Genomic DNA, 22,341 nt, shown 5'->3' on the forward strand with positions numbered 1-22,341 from the left:
AATGGTGGGGGCTTCCCCTTAGGAAAACCAGAGCTGCACTGCCCAGGGCAGGGCCTCCAGCTCTTGGGAAGGGCCTAGGAGGTTCCTATTACAGGATGTGGCAGTCACAGAGCCCAGGGAATAAAGGTGTGTGTGGGGCTGTGGAGGATAGCAGGCTGGGGAGAGGCGGGGGCTCTGGGTGGCCACCTGGCGGCCATTTCCCCAGCCTTATCTTATGCATCATGTAGGCCCTGTCTCTGCAGCAACAGGCCTAGGGCCCAGCCCCCAATGTCCCCCAGTAGCTGTGTAACTCTGGGCACATTACTTTCCCTCCTGAGTCTCACTTTTCATGCCTACAAATTGGGACTAGTACTTCTACTTAGTTCTTTGAGATGTTGTGGCGATTCACTGGGGCAACTCACGTTGATGTCAGACAGGGACCGGGACATGGGAGGGCTCCAGGAAACTTACTGATATTCATTTTTATTCCCATTATGGATAAGAAAAATGGGATGCAGAGAGGTTCAGTGATTTACTCAAGGTCCCCTTGCATGTATGTGGCAAAACCAGGGGTTATAATCAGGGCTCAGAGAGGGGGCTGACCGGGGCCCTCACAAACCCCCCACAAGTGAAAGGGAAATTCACTATTACTGTGAAGTGCTACTAAGAGATCCAGAACCCTCACCCCCCATCAGAGAGCTACACAACAGTCCTCTGAGCTGGGGGTTGTGATGTCGCCACTGTCAGCAGCACAGCCGCTGTGTCAGCATTGGCTCCTGCCTTAAAGTCAGTCGTAGAATCATGGATTTTGGTTAGAAGATACTTTGTTTTACTTTAATTTTTAAAATGATGGCTAGTGAGATTCAAAAAGACACCTGTTCATTGCTGCTTTATTTACAATTGGAAAGACATGGAATCAACCCAAATGCCCAAAAGTAGATGACTGGATTAAAAAGATGTGGTACATAGACACAATGGAATATTACTCAGCAATAAAAAAGATAAACTCATGACTTTGGCAGTAACATGGATGGAGCTGGAAGGGATCATGCTTAGTGAAATAAGCCAGAAAGCAAAAGAAGAAATACCAGATGATTTCACTTGTAGCAGGAGCATAAAGGACCAGGGGGAAAAAATAATAATGAAAAACTATATACCAGAGACATTTTATGGGGGTGGAGTGAGGAATGGGATCAAAAATGGTGTGTGTGTGGGGATGCATGGAACTATGGTGATGGCACATGGATGAACTGGTGATAGGAAGTCCACGGGGTTTATAATTGAGATGGAAAAAGGCACAAAATGAGGTAAAAAAAACTATTATAATAAAAAAATGATGACTAGTGACTTAGAGTTGGTTGATAATTCTTCTGTTTCATGGGTATAGATTTTCAGGGGTGTAGATTCACACCTCTATAGATGCAAGTGGCTATACCCCCACCTGCACCCAGCCCAAAGTCCTGCACCACAGTCCATTGGGTTGCCTTCATTTTCTTTCAGTTGGGTCTAACACGCCAAGAGCCCTCCTCCTCCTGCCTGAGGCAGAGAAAGTCTCTGGGCTTAGTTTCCTTATCCAACTCGGGGAGCCTGTGTAGGAAGCCAGTGGACACATGGATGTCCTTCCTTTCCACAATCTCACCTCTAAAAAGGACAGAAGGGAAGAGTTTGGCTGGATTCTGTTTACCTCATTGACTGGCTGATAGATGGAAGATTCCTGGGTCGTCTCCATAAAAGAGAGACCCTGGGAAGGGCACAGCAAGGTGAAAGATACCATTACATGTGTCCACGGATCCGGGTGTAAAAACCAAGAGCAAGGTCATGTCTTGGCCCCTCCTTGTCTTCTTGATGGAAGCCATAGATGGGAGAAACTTCTAGATGGGAGAAGCTCATTCCCAGCAGTCTTTTCAGGCTGTGAGCTTGTCCTATGCCAGTTTTTGCTGAATTTAAATAATGACTTTTCCCAAAATGCACACCCACCCCTTCCTCCAAGGCCCCTCACATGAATGAAGGGCTCTGTGTGCTGGACCAGGCCCAGGGTCTGGAGAACACGGACTCTATTGTCTGTGCTGAGCTAGGTGACTTTAGGGAGGCCAGGGAGACAGTGGCACTTGTGGGATGTCCAAGCAGGAAGGAATTCAGTGATAAGGCCAATATCCTAGAGGCCAGAGAACAATAGTGACGCAGTCATTGCCCAAGATGTCATTGTCTGAACCCCTCCCAGGTGCCAGGAACAATCTCTCTCCTTTCATCCTCACCACAGCCCTCCAAGGAGGCAACTGTGATTCTCCTCAGTGTATAAAAAGGTAATTGAGGCCCACAGAACTCCAGTTGTCCCATAGAGTCACACTGCTCAGAGTCCTGGACCCGCCATACTGCCAGGATGCAGAATAAGCATGTCCCCACCAAGGAGGCTGTCCTCCTAGAGGCGGTCTTGAGGCTGACTGACATGGGAGGCAAGCGCAGAGTGGCACTTTTTCCCTGAGGCCCAGGGAGGTGGCCTGGGCCTTGGGCCTTGTCCATCGGAGGTCTGGTATGGCCCAGATGTGGCTAGGAATGTGACCCAGCTGGGACTGAGAGGCTCACCCCTAAGACTACCAGGGGCAAAATGTCTCCTGGCTTGAGACATAAATACACTCTAGACTGCAGGAGTCACAGAAAGTGATTTTATTGCAGAGAGAGATGGTGTACGGGGCACATCCCACTGGAGCCCAGCCTGCCCTGAACCGTCACCTCCATTCCTCACTGGGAGAGAATGGTGGTCCAGGGTTCTACGACGAGACAGAGGTGACCACAAGGGCATCCTGGAACGGGAGGAGCAGGTCATAATGCTTTCTCTGTTTTCACCTTATCCCTTTTTGTGGTCTATGCTGGTTTGTCCTCCCCAAGGTGACCACTGGCATTGGGGGCTATGACCTTGAACTCACTCACCCTGAACTCTCAGGGGTGTCTGTGTGTGACCAGTGCGCCGTGTAGGGGCCAGGGGCACCTGTAAGGCTTGTGGGTGAGCCTTTGTGACGGTGTGGGACAGTGGTCCCAAGCCCAGCCAATCTGCAACGCTCCCCAGTTTCACAGTCCCGTGCTGGGACTGGTGACAGGTGGACAGAGGCTTTCCAGGCTGTATCCATAAGGGTCCAGTCTGCTAAATTCTCAACAGCCCTATGCTACTGTTTTCGAGTCTAAATTTAATATGACCACTTCACCTATTAGACTTGTCCTAATACTTCATCATGATAATTTTCAAACAGACAGCAGAGGTAGAAAGAATTTCTCAGTGACACTTATACTTGTGACCTAGATTCCACTACTAGCTTTTTTAGACCATGCTTTCTGTTTCATATCTATTTATTTATTTTTGATAAGATTTTAAAGCATGTTATACAGTAGAAAAAGGAAGCTGACCTACTGCTCATCTAAAACAAATGAATAGAGTGAAACAGGACATTTGGAAATAGATCCAAAGAGTGAAATAATCTCTCCAACCCAACTTGGAGTGGTTGGTTATGTTACGCAAGTAGTTTAAAAAAGTAACAATAGACCCCGACAGAAACGGGCCAAATCTCCTCTAATAAGAGTTCCATGCAGCAAATCAAATGCTAGCCATTAGCCGTGCGTCAGAGGACTCGGGGCAGTGTGTCTTACATCAGCTGCCCCTTGTGAGTGGGTCCCCATAGACTGCTGCCCACGGGGGCCGGGCTCTTAGCCCACTCACCTTGGTCAGGAAGCAAGTCATTTCCTTAAGTCCTAAGGCTTTTACCATGGACACAGGAACCCCAGCTTTCAATTTGCCTGAAATACAAATGTAGTTAGAGGTGGCAGGGCTGGGTGGGACTGGGTAGCTGTGGGCAGGCTCAGAGCAGACCCCAGGACTCACAGGCCTGGTTTGGACCCTCCATTTCATCTCTGCCCACCTGTCACCAGTCCCAGCACGGACCCAGTCTCAGTCTGCATCTCTTACATCTACTGCTGGTTTTAGGGTCCTCCCAAAGGGCACCCCACACCTCCACCCACACTCTTTCTCAAGAACTCTCAGGGGCTCCCACTGTCCACAGCAGAAGTATGTATGATTTGAGATTCTCAATTGAATAAAATAAGAAAGTTGAGGTTAGCATAGGTCACCACGTTCCCCACCTAGGAATCCTCCCTGGGAACCCTCCAGCTGGGGTTCCTCAGTCGCTCCTCCCTTTCTCTTTGCTTCCTCCACTAGTAACAAACGACGGGTCATGTGAGCAGCGGTGGAGACCTGGAGGCAGTGACTGCGAAGCCCTCCTTCCGCCCTACAGGTCACCTTCGTGCCTCTGATGAAGCTGCTCTTACTTCCCCGTCCTGCCGATGGACACTGCGGCCTGGGGTGATGGGGCGGCTTGTTCCAGTCCAGGCAGCTGCCAGGAGGGGACCTGGGACCTGGCGCACACTGAACTGGCTGTGTGTGTGCACCCCAGTCTCCTGCCCTCAGTCTGTGAGACGGGCGCCTTGCCCGGCTCATTTGTCCACATCTGGGCTCTGGCACCAGCGAAGGACCTGGCTTGGAAGTTGGAGCAGGAGGTCATAGCTGAGGGGGCGACCAGGTGGCTTTTGAACTAGGGTTGATATGTGGAAAACGAATGGGAGATGCAGGCAGGAGGGGAAAGGGCCCCAGCCTCCTGCCCAGGGATGGGAGGTTCAGAAAGGGACTCACCATTCTCATGGGGCAGCAGGACAGTGACGAGGATCTCGGTGGTGATGTCTTTCAGAAGCTCAGGCTGTGAGAGAGAAGGGGTGTGCTGGAGTTCTCCAGCCCCTCTGTGGGTGAGCACAGCTGGACCTCAGGACAGGCTGGATCCCAGGTGTGCTGCAGCTTAGATCTGCAAGGTCTCCAGGACCAGGCAGGCTGGAGAAGGCCCACACAGCTGGCCCCATGTCCAGGATGTGGGGGTGTCCTGGAGGGATGCACCCCTGCTCCCACCGCACCCCTAGGGCTCTACTGCTCTATCCCAGCAGAATTTCCCCTGAGGAAACTGGACCCTGTGTTTGCTACTTCTGTCTTTCCAAGGGAAGCTAGAAATCCTGACTTGGAAGCAGAAACCTCCCCCCTAAAAAATATTAGTAAAAAAAACCAAATTAACCAATCAAGATGTAAGGACCCAAGCTCAAACAAATAAACACCATGTCAGAAGATTCAGCCAGTGTGAGATCTCTGACTCGGTCTGTCTCAGATGAGACACTGAGGACCAGAGTGAAGGGGCTGCTCAAGGTCACCCAGGTGAAGCTATGTGAGCAAACTCAGATGGCAAAGAGTTTTGTTTTCCAATTTGGGGTCCTGTCATCACAGAAGGGAAATGCGTGTGTAGCTGTGTGTTTGCAGCTGTGTCCAGCATGCGGAAGGTGCTTAGTAAATGCTCGCATCAGTAGGTTGGACTTCTCAGGTGATAACATGGAAGTCAGCCGGGCCCCAGAGGGCTGCCCAAGGGAACCCTGTTCAAGGTAAACCTTGGCCAATGTCTCCTTTTGAGAGGTGCGATGGGACAGGGTGCCCCCAGGAACGCCTGTCAGTACTCACGTTGAACAGGCCAAGGCCAGAGTTCAACAGGTGTATCCGATCACAGCTGCAACAGAAGATGCACGTGAGAAGGCCCCTTGGGGTATCATCCATTGATTCAATGACCATTTACTGAGCACCTATGTGCCAGGTACAGGGCAGGCTCTATAGGTAAAGCTGTGAACCACATAAAATTCTTGCTTCATGAAGCTTACATTATAATGGGCCTGGATGTGGTGTGGCAGGGGGTGAGGTTGGCAGTGGTGACACAGAAAACAAGTAGTTGTCTGGAGAGTAGATAAACCACCCCAGGACTGGAATCATGGTGAACCTAGGAGCTCAGTCTCCTTTTAAAGAGGTACCCACATCACAGCTAGTGAGGGTTGCCATGTCGAGACTGGCAGGGCTGTGGAGACCAGTCATTCTCATTTTTATAAGCTGGTGACCAATTTCTGTTAATGCAACACCTAACTCTAATGGCTGATTCAAACAAGTCTCTGGACTGGACTTTCCCAGGAGGGCAGCTGGGCTGGCAGCCTCTGGCTGGGCCCCACGGGGATGACAATCACCACTGCTGTCTTGGAGGTGTTGAGAGGGCCTGCCCAAGGCCAGGGAAAGTTGTCAGGGGATTGCTGCAAGGCAATCTCCCTGTCCTCTTTGGGCTCAGAACAGAGCAGCCAGGCCTAGATGCCCTGGAGCAAGCTTGCTTGCCGCTCACGCCCCAGAAGCTCAAAACACTGGCTCTTCCCAGAGCCCCTGTGCCACGGGCAAGACTCTTCCCTAGGATCCCTGCCACGATTAACATGCTTACCGGATATTATTCACTTTGAGTATAACTTGATCACCTTCCATGGAAAAGTGAGCGTCTGAGCTGGCTTCCTGAAACAAAAGCCCAGGCCCCACATCTTAGAGGATGCTAAGTGGGGTGAGGTTCTATAAGGAGTCTCTGGGATTCAGCAGACACCGTCGGGGTCTTAACTACTGGTGCTGTGACGGTAGGGAAGGTGATTCTGCAGATTTCACTGATCTCTATCCAATGATGCGGCACCCAGTCCCACACGGGACTTCTGTAGGAAAGGAGCATAGCACCAGTGTGCATGGAGCTGTCACCTGGTGCCAGACGGTGTTTCAAAACTGCGCTGACTCCCTCCTTTGATCCTGTGATGCACCTTCTATTATCCCCTATGACAGAGGTGTGGGTTCCTGGGGACAGAGAGCATAGGCCCCTGCCAATTTTTAACCATTGTTATTATCAGAAGCTAAGTCAGGTCTCCAAGACATCATCTTGACCTGTGGACTGGTCTGGGCTGGGGACAGGGACAGACTGCCAGGGCATGAGAATAGCCTTCCGCCAGGAAGCCCAGCGTCCTTCACTCCATAGTCTCTGTGAATGGTATCTCGAGAATGTGAGTGGACAGGCTGCCCAGCTGTACAGAGGTCCTGCACTGAGGGTAGGGTCAAGATCACCCTCTGGCAACGCTGGGCATGCTGGCCTTCTTGGTGAGGCAGGGCCCCCATTTCCAACCATCCTGCCTGGCCACTCTCCTCTCGGCCCTGTGCAGGGCAGGTGTTGGTTCCCCCTCAGATCCCCTCTATAGGGTGGGGCAGCCACCTCAGTGAACATTCCCTCCGGCCCTTTCTCTGGTACATCGTCTTGGCTTGGACACAGCTGCCTTGCTGGGAAGTTATTTCCCCTCTGCCCTGGACACCCATGTTGCCACAATTGACTGGCCAAAGGGTAAAAAGACCCAAAGGACCCATAAGGTCACAGGCCAGAACAGGGCCCCCAAAATTCCTGACTTGGTGTAATCTCCTCCCCACCCCTGCTGGGTGACAAGAACAGTAGAAACATTTAGCAAAGCAAGAGGGGCGAGCAGGTGCAGGAACTGGGAAGGCTTCTCAGATGGCTGCCAGAGCCGGAGGCAATTGACTCACGATGCCCAGGGTGAAGAAGGGGCGGCGGATTTGGTTGGTGGCGTACACTTCCAGCATTATCAGTTGGGCCACTGTGGCTCTGCCCTGGTTCAGAATGAGCTCCGGGGTCTTATGACTATAGACCTTCACGACCTGTGTGTGCTCCAGCTGATTTGCAGCCTGAAAGGACAGGGGACCCTCTGATGACCTTGCAAGTATTTCAGCGTGGCCCCTCACCCCCATGTGGCCCCACGTGGCCCTCCTGGCTGGCCCCTGCCACCGCCCCACCCACCCACTTCCTTGCTTCCTTGCTGTGCTCCAGTCACGTTGTCCCCTTCCAGACTAGACTGTTGGTCTCCACCTCATCAGCTGCAGTTTTGCTTTTCACCCCGTCTGGAATGCTCTTCCCTGCAGGGGAGCCCCTTGCCCCCAATTTGGGCTATGCCAGCTGGTCTGTCACCCCTGTCCTTTGCAGCTGAAGTATTATCTGTGAATTACGGTCGAACAGTCCTATTGTACTGAAATCTGGGACCTGGCCTGTAGGAGTCTCTGTGCAGGAAGGCAGAAAGGTGGTCCCAGTGGACAGGCCACAGCAGCCACCCTCCAAGCTGCAGATGGCAGGTGGACCCACCTTTTCGTTGATCAACTTGATGCTCGATTTCAGCCAGAGAGCTAGCTCAGGAAACTGAGGAGAGGAAGCCAGAGCAGGTCACTGGAGGGGAGAGGGAAGAGATGCCTCCAGCAGCCCCACTGGGATCCCCAGAACCCTGGAAAATCTGAGTGGGCCCAGCAGTCCAGGCCACGTTTTTCCCTGGGAGAACAAAGGCACCTTTGTTTAGTCCTGTGTCCATTACAGGACTATCAGTCTGGAGTCTCTGCTGGTCTGGACTTTTTTTGGGGGGTTGTCGTTCCTGGTGAGACTACAGGCAGCTAGCTTCCTGCTCCCAGAGGACAGACGTGAGCCTATTCTTACAATCGTTGTGAGTGTGCTTGCTGTCCACCATTCCCATTTCCTCACCATCCAGCCCCTTATCCTGAGTTCCAGTCCTCAAGAGCTTGCTATCTGTCTGAAGTCCTGACACCCTCCTATAACTTTGTGCCAACATGCCCCACTCCTGGACCTCAATTTCTGCACCAGCTACCATGGTGGAGGTGGCATGGGCTAGTTGACTGGAGACTGTTTTCTGCTGTGGCGAGTTGAGAAGAATTTCAAGGCTGTGTTGGCATCTAGGTTCAAGAGGAAAGAGGGCCCTGATTGATTAGTGATGTCTGTCATGGTCCTGGTAGTGGAGACCAGTGGCTGAGCTGCCATTCCCAGACCATTCATTACCTGATGCCCTCTGACAGGACTGTTATTTAATAGAGGAAGCAGGTTGTCAGGTTCCCAAGGCAGAACTAGGGCTGGGGCTGGGTGTTATGGGGACTTTTTTCTTTAGGGTTATATGTTAGGAGAGAGAGTGAGCTCTCCATGGTGGAGACTGACAAAGGATTCATGCTTGAGGCCTTATGCATCCCCGGGTCCCCTTTGATTCAGGAAATTCCCACAATGCAGCCTGTGTCACAGGCTGAGGGTTACCATGTAGTCGAACAGGACCATGACTTCTTCTGGAGGAATTAAGACAGCTACCGCAGCATTCAACAAATCTTGCCTCACAGTGAGGCTGACACGGGCGTTGTTCACAGCAGGCATTGTCATGGAAGGTGCAGACTCATTGAACTGCTTGGTCACCTTTCCTTGAGAGTCCAACATCTTGGCCTAAGGAGACAAGTGGGTAGTTATCCGGGAGCTCTAGTGCTACAGCTTTGCCAATAACAGTCTGTATTGAAATGGATTCCCTTTTTGCATTTTCTGTCTGGATGCTTAGCCTGGAGTTTAGTGGCTTACCATAGGTGGAAAGTTATCTCAGGTTCCTAGCAGGTTCCTGATACTCCAACTACTTACCTCAGAGAATCCCTAAATTTTTTTTTTAAACTTAGAAATCTCATTTGATATTTAGGATCAACTTCTCAGCTACCTCATAAACTCTCTGGGTAAAGGGGAAATTAACAAGGACGACAAAAGGAATGGAAATGTTAAATACTGCAGTTTTCCAAGGGATTCCTACGTGCGGCTGGCTCCTTAGGGAGTCCAACTCCAGTGTGAGGGTGAGTGTCACATTTTACCGAGAACAACTAGGCTTTTCCTGCCTGTCAGGTCCCATGCAGTCTCATTTCAGACTTTCCTTGGTGGCTTTTATAGACAACATTTTACAGAAGGAGAAGATGAGGCTCAGAGAGGTAAAGAAACTTCCCCAAAGCCACACAGCCAGGGAACTGTAGAGCTGGAAGAGAATCTCAATGATGTGGCTTAATTCTGGGTTCCTGTTTCAAAGTACCCAGATACCTGAGCCCTGGCAGGGGTTTGCTTGAGAGAAAGATCAAGAGCTCCCATGAACATACTCTGGCCCCAGACTGAGAAGTCAGAGTTACTGGGGTCAGTGTTCTGTGAGTGGCCTTTAGATTTCACATGTGTTCTTTCTCTGAATGGTTTACATGAGGCAGGCAGCCTGTTGAAATGGTCCTAAATATCCTGTGTCCTAACTGCTGTTAGGGAAAACTGCTGTTTTCTTCCCCAAAACAGGCCCATGGAATGTGAGCCTTGTTGGTCAGAGAGGGCAGTGATGTCCACATTTAGCTCTCCAGGCACCATGACACTCACCTTCATGTTGAGCTGGACACTGTTACCCTTGATGGCAGGAGACAGAAGGTCAAACTCTAGGTGGTTAGACATGACCGCAACGGGTGCTGCTCAGGGAGAAGAAAGTTCTTTGAGGCCAGATGACAGTATTGCATAGGGTGGCTTGGGGCTGACCTTAGACTGGAGTTGCATTATCGCAGGGGAGGGGATGAAGATGACACTGATAATGACAACGAGGAGGTGATGGAGGTGATGACTGGTAATGACTGAGTGCAGATCAAGTCCCAAGGACTGTGCTAACCTTCACACATGCTACCTCACTGAGTCCTCTAAATGATTTAAGGAAGTCAGTCCCATGAAGACCCGCATTTTACAGATGGGGAAACTGAGGCTCAGAGTGTGAAATGACATGTCAAGGTCATACCATGGAAGGATCTGAATCATAGTTGTCCTATGGCAAATTTCTGCTTGGAACAAAACTGTACCACCGCTTACACTTGCCCTCCCCAACCAGAGTGTGATGGTGCAACCTCCACCCTGCAGGCCCTGGGTCTGGCTACTAGATCTGTTAGCTGCTGGATTCCTCACTTGACCGCCAGGTGGCAATAGCCCAAGGCAGAAGACAGCAAGAATGACAAAGGAAAAGCTCAGGGAGTGAGCAGGGAGTGGGGCACAGGCTGAACCCGCTACCCAGGGAGAACTCTCACACTGCCCCTGGGAAGCAGACAAGCCAGCTAGACATCCCTCTGAGTTGCAGGTGCCAGGGCTAGTTTCTTGACCCTCTGACTCTCTGGTTGTCAACTTAAAATTCAGCATCACAGTGTAACACCTGCCTCTTCGGTTGTACAGGTTGTGATAGATGAAGCCTGGTAATGTTGGCTCAAATCTGAGTCACACCAATCCTACAATTCAAAGAAGTGGGTTTGTGCCTTCTATTGCTAATGCCTGTGTGAAGCTGGACAAATGACTTAATTTCTCTGAGCTTCCATTTCTTTATCTGTGAGGTGGGGTAACGACCACCCTGGTCAGCCCATATGCATCTGTCTGAGGGTCAGGGAGACAGTGTTTACAAAACACAGGCCAAGGGCTTGCCCAGAGCAGCAGTGCAGGGAGCTCCATGCCTATCCATGCCACTCCCTCTCCCATTCTTCTCTGGCGGCCCTTAATGAACCTCTTCACAGCCCCAAAGGCCAGGTGGTAGAGTGCACATCTCCCCACCAATCTCCCCCATCTCCACTCTGAGGGGTGTGAGCATACAGCTCTCCTCCCTTGTTTCCCTTTTTCTAATCATCCATCCATCCGTCCGTCCGTCCGTCCTTCCATCCATCCAGCACACATTTGTAAGCATTTCTCTGTGCCAGGCACAACACCTGCTATATGTCTGGAACTTTCCTGGAAACTCTTACTCTCACCAAAAATCTTGTGAAATAGGGATGTATAAGCCACCTTTACAGATGGGGGATCCGAGGACAAGGAGATGGAGTCAGCTTTCTCGAAAGCATGGACTAAGTCAGTGGCAGAGCTGGAAGCTGAAGTTGGGCTTATCCGCACCTGCTGGCTCACACAGAAGCCACAGTCTGATGACTTCTGTTTGCTCCTACTGGGTGGGTATCAACTGATGTTTGACCTGCTTGCTGGTTTGTGTTGTTCTGGATTGAAACCTCCCTGGAGGCTGGCTCAGCTTTATAGGAAACAAAAGCAGCAGACTTACCCTTCACCAGCCCCAGCAGGTCGTTCTGCATGTCCTCAAAGGCTTCGTTGATCACAGGACACAGCTGCAATAGAACAGTTGTATAGTCTCCATCGGCCAGGGCAGGCACGCCCCACTGTGGCCAGTGTCCAGTCTGCCTAGCCTGAGTTCTGTGCTGCACTCAGCCCAGCTGGCTTTTCTACTATGGGCTGAGGACTCACAACCCCAGCCATCATGGGTGCTCAGAGATCCCAGCCCTGGTGTCCCCTGGGAATTTTTTTGTTACAGTTTGTCCTTCGCCCTATACCCAGGGTGTTCCTGGCCTGCCAGTTCCTCATCAGACTCCTGGCCTTGTTCACAAGAACCCATGTCTTCCATTCAAAGAAAATAGAGAACTCACGCCTTGTTCACTTGCTCATCCAACAAGTCATTACTGAGCTCTTCCCACGCAGACTTGAGGACAGAGGACAGCGGGACAGAGTCACAGTCTCTGTGGGCCCTTTGTGGACCACCAGCCTCAACACACCCCTTGTGTCCACGGAATACCTCTCACCCCCCAAATTGCTGAACGTTCTCTGTAGGGGGTGATTCTGATTCCCAGGACACATTTAGAAATTTCTAGAGACATTTTCAGTTTTCACAACTTGGAGGGATGTGTTAGTGTGGAAGTGAAATGAAGGATAGAGGCTCAGGTTGTAAAAAAGTTAAGAGGCTATTAACACATACACACAGACATCCCCCCACCAAAGTTAGGAAATGCATAGGACAGGCCCATAACAAAGAATTCCATGGCCCAAGTGTCAACAGTGGGGAACCTTGGCCTCACTTTAATATTTGAGGAAGAAGCTAAACACTGGACTCACTTGTCCCTGGGCCCCAAAGGCCCTGTTTTCTATTCCAGGCACCCTTTTTTTTCTAGGGCAATGTGTTGAAATTTTTTGTCTTAGGTGCAATTGCCTAAAAGAAGAAATCTCGGCTTCCCACTTACTGCCATCTTTAGAAAAGACAGTACATTTTAAGAAACATTAACTTTCTAAAAAACAAACAAAAAAAAAAACCAAGCAAAAAACCCCAAACCTGTTTCCTGCTCCTAGCACTAAGGCTCCACCCTGGCTACACATTAGACTCCTGGGGTGGGGGGGCAGGGAGGGGGGCTAGATTCCTCTGGGCTAATAGGCCCCCACCCAGCTCAATTACTTAAGCACCCTTGGGGGAAACCCTCATATTAGAGTTTTAAAAAACCCTTCCAGGAGTGTTCTGATGTGCAGCTGGGATAGGGACCCGCATATTTACACTGAAAAGGCCTTTGAATTTTGAGCATATCACAGTTCAAGGTCTTGAAAACGCCATTCCAGGTAATGGTGCTGTCATCACCTTGACCTCAGGATCTCTTACTGAAGGAATGGCCAGGACCAGGGGTTCTCATTCAAGGGGCCCACGATCATTTAACACCCGCTTGCAGTCCGACCTCTAGCCTAAAGGGGGAGCAATATTAGCAAGGCGAAAAGGCCCTAGTTCTACTCACATGTTCATTGACCAATCTGGGCAGCACTGGCGTCAGGAGGTTTATGACCTTGTCTGCTAAGGTTCTGATCAGGAAAGAGATCCTATCAGAGAGGAGAAGGTGAGATATTAGGGAGGGTTAGAGATGATCACTGTCACCTACTGTATCAATGCCAGGGGAGGGGCGATTTTGCTGACAGTGGTACAGCCTGGAGAGATGGGGCTGAGCCAGGTGAGTGCAGAGCATGGTAGAGAGTCCCCAGGGCACAGAGCCTGGGCTTGCCTTTAGAGTTTGTGCTAGACACTGGTGTGAGGCCACTTGGGGTTCTCTCCATGTCCTGCTGAGGAGGGGTGGGGGAAAGCACCATATTCGGCAGCGTCTGCTCACACTGCGTCTGCTCAGCGCTTTGCCCCCGCCAAGTGCTGTGGCCTCCGTCTGATTTAACTTTGCCACCGAGGCCTGGAAGGTGCGCCTGGGAGGTGACCTGCCCAGTGTCACCTGACTGTCCGCGAAGGAGATGGGTTTTCCTGACGCCCGACATTTCCTAAGCAAGCTCTACCCGAGGCTGCCTGGGGGGCTGAGGAGCAGGAAGGAGGCTGCTTTCCATCTTCAAATGTCGTCCAGCTGCCGACGTGATGCCTGAAACCCCACTGTGGGCAGAACCGCGGCTGCGAGTGGCTATCTCACGCTGGGCGAGTCTGGTTCTGAAACAGGGCTTGCCTTAGGAGGGGACATTTCTATTTGGCGCTAAATCCTTGGCAGCGTTATGCTCTAGTTAGAAGACATCTTAGTGACCTACTAGAGAAGGTTAACCGGGCCAAGGACAAAGATGATGAATCCAAGGGGACTGCCGGGATCTCTGGTTTCTAGCTAGCTTGTTTAGTGACGGTGGCCATCATTTCTAGGTCTGTCTCCAGCGTCTGGCCTGGGACGCCTCCTTTTCATCTTTTCTATCTTTTTTTTTTTTTTTTTACAAAAGTTTATTTTTACATCATTTTGCACATTTTTTTTTCCATTTCAATTGTAATCCCCGCGGGTTTCCCATCACCAAATCACCCGTGTGCCACCACCATAGTCCCGTGTATTTCCCTCCCTTCCCCCCCATTTTTGATCCCATTTTTTCATCTTTTCTATCTTTATCCCCCATCACCACTGCTGCTGTTCGCCTTGGTGCCTTGAGCTCACTTTGGCATTACAGCTTCCCTGGAAGGAGCCCCAGGCCGAGAGTCAGGCGGGAGATACACGCTTCTTTCTCTGGCCTCAGGGTTCTCTGGTGCCACATGGACACGGCCGCCTGGCTCTCCCGTCAGGCCCAATGAGCAGTGGTCACACTCACTTCTGCAGCACGCCAATGTGCAGGCTGTCTTGCATGTTGAAGCAGTCTCTGAGGACGAGGTGGCTGCGGGCCTTGCCCCAGTTCTCCACGCGGATGGTGATCTGGACCTCTGACTCCATGCGTAGCTGCACTAAGGTCTTGACCAGGGGCCTGGGAGAGGAGGCGCTGTGAGCCCCCCCGGCCCCAGCTGGAGCAACCCTCAGTCCACCGTGTGTGTGACTCTCATGTCCCTTTTGGTGTCCGTGCTGGGTTCCCACTGCCCCCATTGTTACCCTAAAGTCTCCCAGGTTCGTTAGGATTCCTCTCCTAGTGAAAATCCCAGCAGGTGCGTCAACTGTCCAACCGAAACCTGAGTCCTTCCTCGAATGCCTCGCTGGCATCTCAGATGCAGCACAGGCAAAGCTGAACTCTGGATGTCTCCCCAGCCTGCTCCTCTCATGATCGTCTCCGTCTTTCTGCCTGCTCCCTCCTGCCATTGCACACCAGCGCTGGTTCCTCAGCCCCTTTGCCTCTCCTCCCCTCTCCCCACCCCTCCCTTCAAGGTTGGGGAAATCCTCTTGATTCCACCCGCCTCCAGGGCGTGTCGGAAAGCAGCCACTCTGCCACCGTCAGCCCACCGTCCAAGCTCTCATTGTCTCCTCTTGAATGACCGCAGTAGCTTGTGGATGGCCTCCGTCACCACCCTGCCTCCCCCACGCCCTGGTCTCATGCACACTAGCCAGAGGGATTCTGGAAAAACATTCAATCATGTCGCGTCCCTCCTCTGCCGGGAACTCTCCTTGGCTTTCATCTCAGCATCCTCATGCTCGTGCTGACCCACGGGCAGGGTGCAACCTGCCCCGGCTGCCTGCTGGCCTCACCTGCCACCACTGCCTCCTTTGCCCCCTTTGTTGAGCTTTGCGCAAGGCAGGTGCACTCTTGGCTCAGGCCCTTCGCACTCCAGCTTTCCCCCGCTGGAATTCTCTTTTCCGTACGTCTGTGTGGTGGGCAGTAAGCGGGAGAATCAGCCAAGGCTCACTGAGCCTGACAGAGGGGACACTCACGTGTTGAAGCTGGCTGTCATGTCCAGGGGGATCTTGACCACTAACTCCTGGTTGTTGACTGAAGGCTGCACCTGCAGCTGGAGGATATTAGCTGAAGTGACTTTTATCCTGGATGGGAGTGGCAGAGATGAGATTGATGAAGTCAGATTCATTTTAAGCTTCATCATTGCTGCTTTTCTGGGGCCAGGCATGACTAGACCTGCAGACTGCCTGACTCATCCCTGTATGCCGCTGGCCCCTCTTCCCCTCCACCCCACTCACCCGGCTCTCCTGTCCCCTCCCTTAGGACATGAACCCCAGCTCCCTGGGAGACTTGTCAGACCCTTGCTGTGGCCTGACCCCACTGGCCTCCCAGTCCTGGCCTTGGGCAGAGCACCGTCCCCACTGACCGACTGTCTCCCCTCTGGCCATTGTCCAGGCGGGTCCCTGTGCCCACAGAGCCATTTCCTCTCATCTCTTGGTGAGCATGGAGGCATGGGCTCAGCTGTCACCTCCACTGAGAGATACCACCTTGTCCTCTCACTCTCCCACCCTGGGTGGCTTTCCTCTGGGGTTGCTGCGATCTCCTTCTGACCACTGCTAAGCTCTGGGAACTGCGAGGGAGGGACTTGATTTGATCCATTCACCATGGTCAGTGCAGAATCAGTCCCAACGTATGCTCTTCACTGATCACTCGAACGTGACCTGGGCAGAGGTGTGCGCCTGAGTCACCTCCTAACTTGGTTCTGCGCCACCTACCAGACAATGTACTTCAGGACAAAGTTCACCATGTTGTTAAATGTAGGCATGACCCCAGCTGGCTTCTTTTGTATGGCGCTGAGCAGCGGCAGCTGCTGGAGAACGTTGCTAGCTTCATGGTCCCTCAGCTTCTGCATCAGCCCTGGAGGCAGATCCAGGATTAGAGACCAGCAAGAGGGGAAAGTGGGTGGTTGACCTGGCCCCAGGCAGGTAGTGTGGCATCTCAGGGCTGTGGGACCTAGACCAAGGTGAGGGGCAGGACGGCCCATCCTGACTGTCTTTGTTGTCAACAAGCCCTTGGGACAATCATTTTCACGTGAAGACTGAGGCTGGGGCCCTGCCAGTGTCTGCTGCAGTTGCCCAGACCACCTGGCACATGGAGCCTCACTGCAAACAGCTTCTGGAGTAGTAAGCACTGAGAATCCACAGGCAGGTTGCCCACAGGCCCCACTGGGGCTCTGGTGCTACACAAACATTTGCTAACAGTCCCTGGAATCACCAGCCTGTGGGCCCTTTGTCCAAGAGCCTCAGCTAGTGGCAGAGAAGGGAGGCAAAAGCCATGTTTTGGTCTGAGTTGGAACCACGGTGGCTCAGGGTGACACGCTTATATGATCACGGACCATGGAGAGCACAGACACCCCGAACCTTTATGGTTCATCCACTCAGATCTCATCCTAGCCTGGGATTCCAGTGTGCCTGGCACACCCCGAGTTGAGGGAGGTTCTGGTGTCCCTTGAAAGCCTGTTCCCCCCTGCCGCTGCCCTCCTGGTGCTGAGGCCTCTGGACCTGGGCTTACTTTCTTGGATGACTTCAGAGCTGAGGCTGAGAACTGCAGGAGGGTTCATGGTGGCTCCAGCCAAGGGAGCCGCCAGCAAGGTAGACAGGAGGGTGAGGGTCCACGGGACGGACATCTTCCTGGAGGCCAGTGAGCGCCAGAACCTGGAGTGAGCACAGAGCACCTGGTCGACCAGGCAGAGGGACCGAGGACAGGCCCAGCAAGCCTGGCGACTTGGGGCAGGGCGTCCTGGGAGGCCGCGCAGTGAAGAAGGTGAGAGAGTGGGCTCCAGGGTCCAACATTTGGACCTGTGTCCCCCTGTGCCACCCAGGCCTGGGGTCTGAGACAATGAAATTTGCTTCCCTGAGCCTCAGTTACCCACATGGAAAATGGGCAGAGTGGTCCTAGTGTGCAGAGCTGGTGAGGCCAGATGGGTAAGTCGCCCCAGGATCTCGAACAGGGCCTTCCCTGGGCAGTAGCTCTTTAACTCCCCGGTCAGCGCTCAACACGGGACACCGGTCTTGCGTCACCTGCGCCCCGTCACTGTGACACGTAGAACCAACCCTCCCAGGTCCCACCTCAGCCCACTTCCTTTCTGGCCTTCTCCATTCTCCTGTCTACCTGTCTGCTTTCTTGCTTTCAGCTCCCTTCTCTGCCTCCGCCCTTCAAGTCTGTCCACGTGCCATGCCCCTTTCTCTGTAAAGTGCCCTCTCTGGCAGATGGAGACCCTGAGGCACAATTCAAAAATGTTGCCTGGGGGCTGGTGTGTGCCCAGGACCAAGTGTTTGGAACCCAGGGAGATGAGAATGCAGCCGGGACTCAGAGTGATAGGAAGCTGTTGGCTTACCTGCAGACTGAGGGATTGGGGTGACCATCGGTGGCCAGCTGGCTGGAGCTGGCGGGGAGAAAAGCAGAGGGAGGGGGGGATCCTGCGGGCCCCATGGGAGACGGGCGTCTCTGTGCACTTGTAACTTCGTCCTGAGCAGCCAGCTTGCACCCTGACTGCCTCCAAGTCAGCATGCACAGGCCTGCGACTGTCCCGTGTGGAGTGAGGGAAGAGGCTGAGCCTACCAGAGACCTTGGCTGGTTCTGATGTGGGTTTCCTTATGCCAAGCACAAACCAGGCATCTGGATGCCTGTGTCTTCTTTAACCAGAACAGGGAGAGCTCTCAGAGACACTTGCAATAGGCTTCAATGTCGACATCCCTGGCTGGGTACAGGCCCCTGGAGGCGGGGTAGGGCAAGCCACTCCATACCCACCTCAGCAGCCAGCAGACCCTGGGGTCCCCTGGGGCCCTTGAGCAGTCAGTGCTTATGGAGTGAATGCATGGGAGCCCTGCGGGGTGGGAACCTGCCCTGCTAATGCGAGGAGGCATGGTCCAGCAGCCTCCTGTCCTGTCACGGGCCCCACCCCTGGGCACCAGGAGGCCTGAACGCCCAGGTCAAATCTCATGGGCCTGGGAGCAGAAACACTGGAGTTGGAAGCCAGTCTCTACCACTTGCTGTGAGACCTTGGGCAAGTAACTCACCCTGTCTGTGCCTCAACTTCCTCATGTATAACACAGGGAATAAAAACAACACTTTCGGGCCCTCCCTGGTGGCGCAGTGGGTTAAAGCACAGCACTGAGAAGCTAAAGCCACTTCCGCATGAGTTCGATTCCCGCCTGCCCCGGAGGTGACCACATGGCAAGGCAGACCTCTCCTGACCTGCCCGCTGCTCCCCTCAGCAGTGTACTTCGTCGATCTCCCTATTCTGCTCCTCTCTCTGTCTCTGGTGAATCACCTCACCCTCCACATCTCTGGCCTGTACCCCAGTTCCATATGAATAAATAAATCTTAAAAAAAACAAAAAACAAACAAAAAAAACACAACACTTTCACCACTGGACTGGTGGGAGAAGAGAAAGAGAAAGCCCACTGTTGGGCGGGCACGCAACAAGTGCCCGTGAACATAAGCTGTTGTCATGATTATGAGGTTGTCACTACTAATACTGGGGCAGAGGGAACCACCTGCGTCAAAGCAGAAGACAACGGTCAAACCCTGTGCCCTGTCTTAGTCCAGCACGTACCCACCCCCATGCCATGAGCTCTTAAAGCACCTTGACCCCAGTTCCCTCCCGTGTCTGGCACACCGCGCTGCCTTGCTGAACGGAGGCGCTCAGGGCCCAGAGGCTGGGAGCATCCCTTCCTGTGGACAAGTGGCTCCTCCCAGACCACATCCACCGCACTGTCTCTCACCCCGTCCTTAGCTTAGGCCCTTCCCTTTGCATGGCAGGTCTGTCTCCCTTCCTTTGTCCCGTCAACTTGTATTTCGCTTCTCAACCCAGATGTCACCTCCTACGGGAAGCCCTCCGGCACCATGTCCATCCCTGATCTCTCCTTGCTCAAAGTATGTCCCACATTGGTCCATGCCAAGTGATCCTGGGGGTCCAGGAATGTCTGGCATCAATCATGTCTTTGGCATCACCACCGCACAAGCAGGCCAGACAGCAGTGGGTGTGCTCGGCGGTGGAGGGTGGGGGTGAGGGGGCTTGGGGGGTGGGGTGACATCAATGGGATGAGATCAGGGAAGGACTCAGCCAGTCGGATCCCTGCTCCTTGGCTTCTGGGTGAGGACATCGGGCAGCTCTACGCTTCCTGCCCGTGACCCCTCGAGTCCTGGCAGATGTAGGCTCCTTACTCAGGCCCATCTTCCATCCTGTTTCTGCTCTGACCCCAGAACCTTCCTGGTGACCTAGGTATTTCACCCCCGTGTGCTTTACCTGAACCAGCAGGAGTCTTCAGCTCACACCTCTCCTCACCGGGCTTGGGGCTGGGAAGGCCGGCCTTATATGCTGCTCACCTCACTAGGTGCCACCTTTGCGTTTGGGCTCAGGTCTCCAAGGTAAATATTTGTGACTTCAGTGAACCCAGTCCTGCCCAGAGGAAGCTGTGGGGCTCCAGCTTCCTGAGGCTTGGAGAATGGAGGGTCTGGCCAACATGATGGCTGTGGGCTGAGTGAGCGGCCCATGGCAGGGACTGGACCGGACAGTGTGGCCTGACAAGGGTCCCTGCCTCCTGATAGCCACTCCCTTGGGAGGTGACAAGAACCTGAGGCTGCAGGAAGCACATGTGGGGGGCAGGTGTCCCCAGGCCCCATCAGCCATGTCTCTGGGACCATGTTCCCGTCCATCAGTCATGACCTGGCGTTTCCATGAAGGACGCAGCTTTATACGGTCAGAAATTCTGGCTGAGCCAGAACTGAACCCCAAACCTGACTGCCAAGCACACTGGGAGGTGGCCACAGCTTGGTGGACACCAGGGCCTGGAGCTGACTGAGTTCCAGCCCGCTCCACGCTGGGGAGTCAGGCACATTCACCAGCCTGTCAGTCTTGAGCACCACGTGTCCTCGCCCTTGTCTCCAGGTTAGTACTGGGGTCAGAGTCAATGTCCTCTGGGGCGATCTGGGGGGTCATCCTTAGTGTCCGACGGCAGTGGAGAATCTAGACTGGTCAGAGCGGGAAAGCCCTGCTGGGCCCGTCACCATGTGAGGGGGCATGTGAGGGAGAGAGGCCAGGAGATCACCCACGTGTGGCTGGGCCTGTGCTCATGCTATTCCCAGACATCGAGTTTCCCAAAGACCACCAATTCCGATGCAAAGCACACGAGGGTCTTTATTGCAAGCTCGAGCCTGGGCTCCCAACATGCACGACCCAGCGGCGGAAGTTGAGAGCCCCGAGCTCAGGGTTTTTTTTTTTTTTTTTTTTTTAAAGATTTATTTATTTGTGCATACAGAGCTGGGGTACAGGCCAGAGGCTCAGGGGCAGTGAGAGGCTTCACCAGAGACAGAGTGGGAAGCAGAACAGGCAGATCGACGAAGTACACTGCTGAGAGGAGCAGCGGGCGGGTCAGGAGAGGTCTGCCACGCCATGTGGTCACCTCCGGGGCAGGCGGGAATCGAACTCATGAGGAAGCGGCTTTAGATTCTCAGTGCTGCGCTTTAACCCGCTGCGCCACCAGGGAGGGCCCCGAGCTCAGGGTTTTTAATTACAGAAGAGGGGAGTTTCAGCCCAGCAGAGGGGAGTTCTAGCTCAGCAGGACATTGATTGGTGGACATTGAGCAAAGTTATCTTGTCTTAACCTGGTTGGTCTATGCATGTAAGATGTGGCCTTCGCTACTCGGCCTGATGCCTTAGGACATCTGGTGCTTTCCTGGTATGTCCTGGTTACCTGCCTACTTGCTAATTGGCTTTTGCTATGGGATGAGCAAGATTAGGACATTTACAGTTAAATTTGGCCTTGGCGCCTCGTTGATAACCGAACCTTAGGCCTGGCTGTTTCAGAAGCACGCTGAAGCCTGTTATGGGGTCAGTGTGGTCTTTCACTCAGCCTGCCCACCATCATCAGAGTCAAGCAAGCACATTTGCCCTCCTCCTGGGTTGCACACTGGAAAGCGCCTGCACGCCTGTGGGGAGAGGCTCCCAGGAAGGATGCTGGGTGTCCCTTGGGCACACCACAGGCAGGTAAAACCCTCTGGATAATGTCCTCCACACCTTCTGCCCACGGACAATGCCCCTCTGTGGTGGCCTGAGCCCAGTGCCAGCACCTGGTCCTGCATCAGCTCCTGCCTTTATCCCTGAGCACTCGCTGGCTCCACAGCATGACTGCACCTCCATGAGTCTGGCACGCTTGCACCCCGCGTCACCCTGGCCTGTTCTCAGTGCCACTCCGTGCCCTCTCAGACCGCTCAGGGCCTCTTTGTCTTGGCCCTGCCCTTCCCAGCCCAGCCCGGCGTGGGCTGCTTCCTCCTCCTGGGCTGTAGCCTCCACCTCCAAGTCCCCCTCCTTGCCCTGCGGGGGCAGCAAGTCATGGCTGGCCCTGCTCTCGGGTCATCAGCTCTGCAGCTGGGGGAATACTGCTTCTTCTCCATGACCTGCCACGTCCTCAGTGGTAACACATTTTGGGTATAACTTCAGAGAATTTAGCAAATGGTAAATATTATTAATACAAAGCACTAACATTAATTACCTTCAAGGCAGAATTCAGAAGAAATGTTCCCTGGCCATGCCCCTCTGGCCCCTAAAGTCCCCTCGCCCTTCTGGGCGCCTCTAAGCCACTAACTACTTATTCTCCTGGAACTTGTTTTCCCTGTGTCTTGAGGATTGTCCATCCGTTTTGTGCATCCATCCATC

General features: G+C 53.2%; 1 protein-coding gene across 1 annotated transcript; it reads right to left on the reverse strand.

The window, feature by feature from the left end:
- Nucleotides 1-2,747: 2,747 nt before the first annotated feature.
- BPIFB1 (BPI fold containing family B, member 1) lies at nucleotides 2,748-17,307 on the reverse strand. The gene is made up of 15 exons (XM_012728102.1): nucleotides 17,193-17,307; nucleotides 16,397-16,538; nucleotides 15,659-15,766; nucleotides 14,616-14,765; nucleotides 13,301-13,382; nucleotides 11,797-11,860; nucleotides 10,107-10,192; nucleotides 8,985-9,164; nucleotides 8,040-8,093; nucleotides 7,430-7,588; nucleotides 6,306-6,373; nucleotides 5,516-5,561; nucleotides 4,655-4,718; nucleotides 3,689-3,765; nucleotides 2,748-2,780 (listed from the first exon to the last, which is right to left on the reverse strand). Exons 1-15 carry the CDS (start codon nucleotides 17,305-17,307, stop codon nucleotides 2,748-2,750), a joined length of 1,428 nt encoding a protein of 475 aa, XP_012583556.1.
- Between the last annotated feature and the right edge of the window lie 5,034 nt (nucleotides 17,308-22,341).

Source organism: Condylura cristata, unplaced genomic scaffold, assembly GCF_000260355.1.
Source record: "Condylura cristata isolate star-nosed mole 26May11 unplaced genomic scaffold, ConCri1.0 scaffold00022, whole genome shotgun sequence".
NCBI classification, from domain to species: Eukaryota; Metazoa; Chordata; class Mammalia; order Eulipotyphla; family Talpidae; genus Condylura; species Condylura cristata.

Excerpts from the sequence above, each read along its gene's own strand:
- BPIFB1 (XM_012728102.1), bottom strand. The coding sequence starts at position 17,307 with ATGTCCGTCCCGTGGACCCTCACCCTCCTGTCTACCTTGCTGGCGGCT. Across the intron at positions 9,165-10,106 it reads GTGTCCAGCTCAACATGAAG|GCCAAGATGTTGGACTCTCA; the intron begins GTGAGTGTCATG and ends TTGTCTCCTTAG. Across the intron at positions 5,562-6,305 it reads CTCAAAGTGAATAATATCCG|CTGTGATCGGATACACCTGT; the intron begins GTAAGCATGTTA and ends CTTCTGTTGCAG.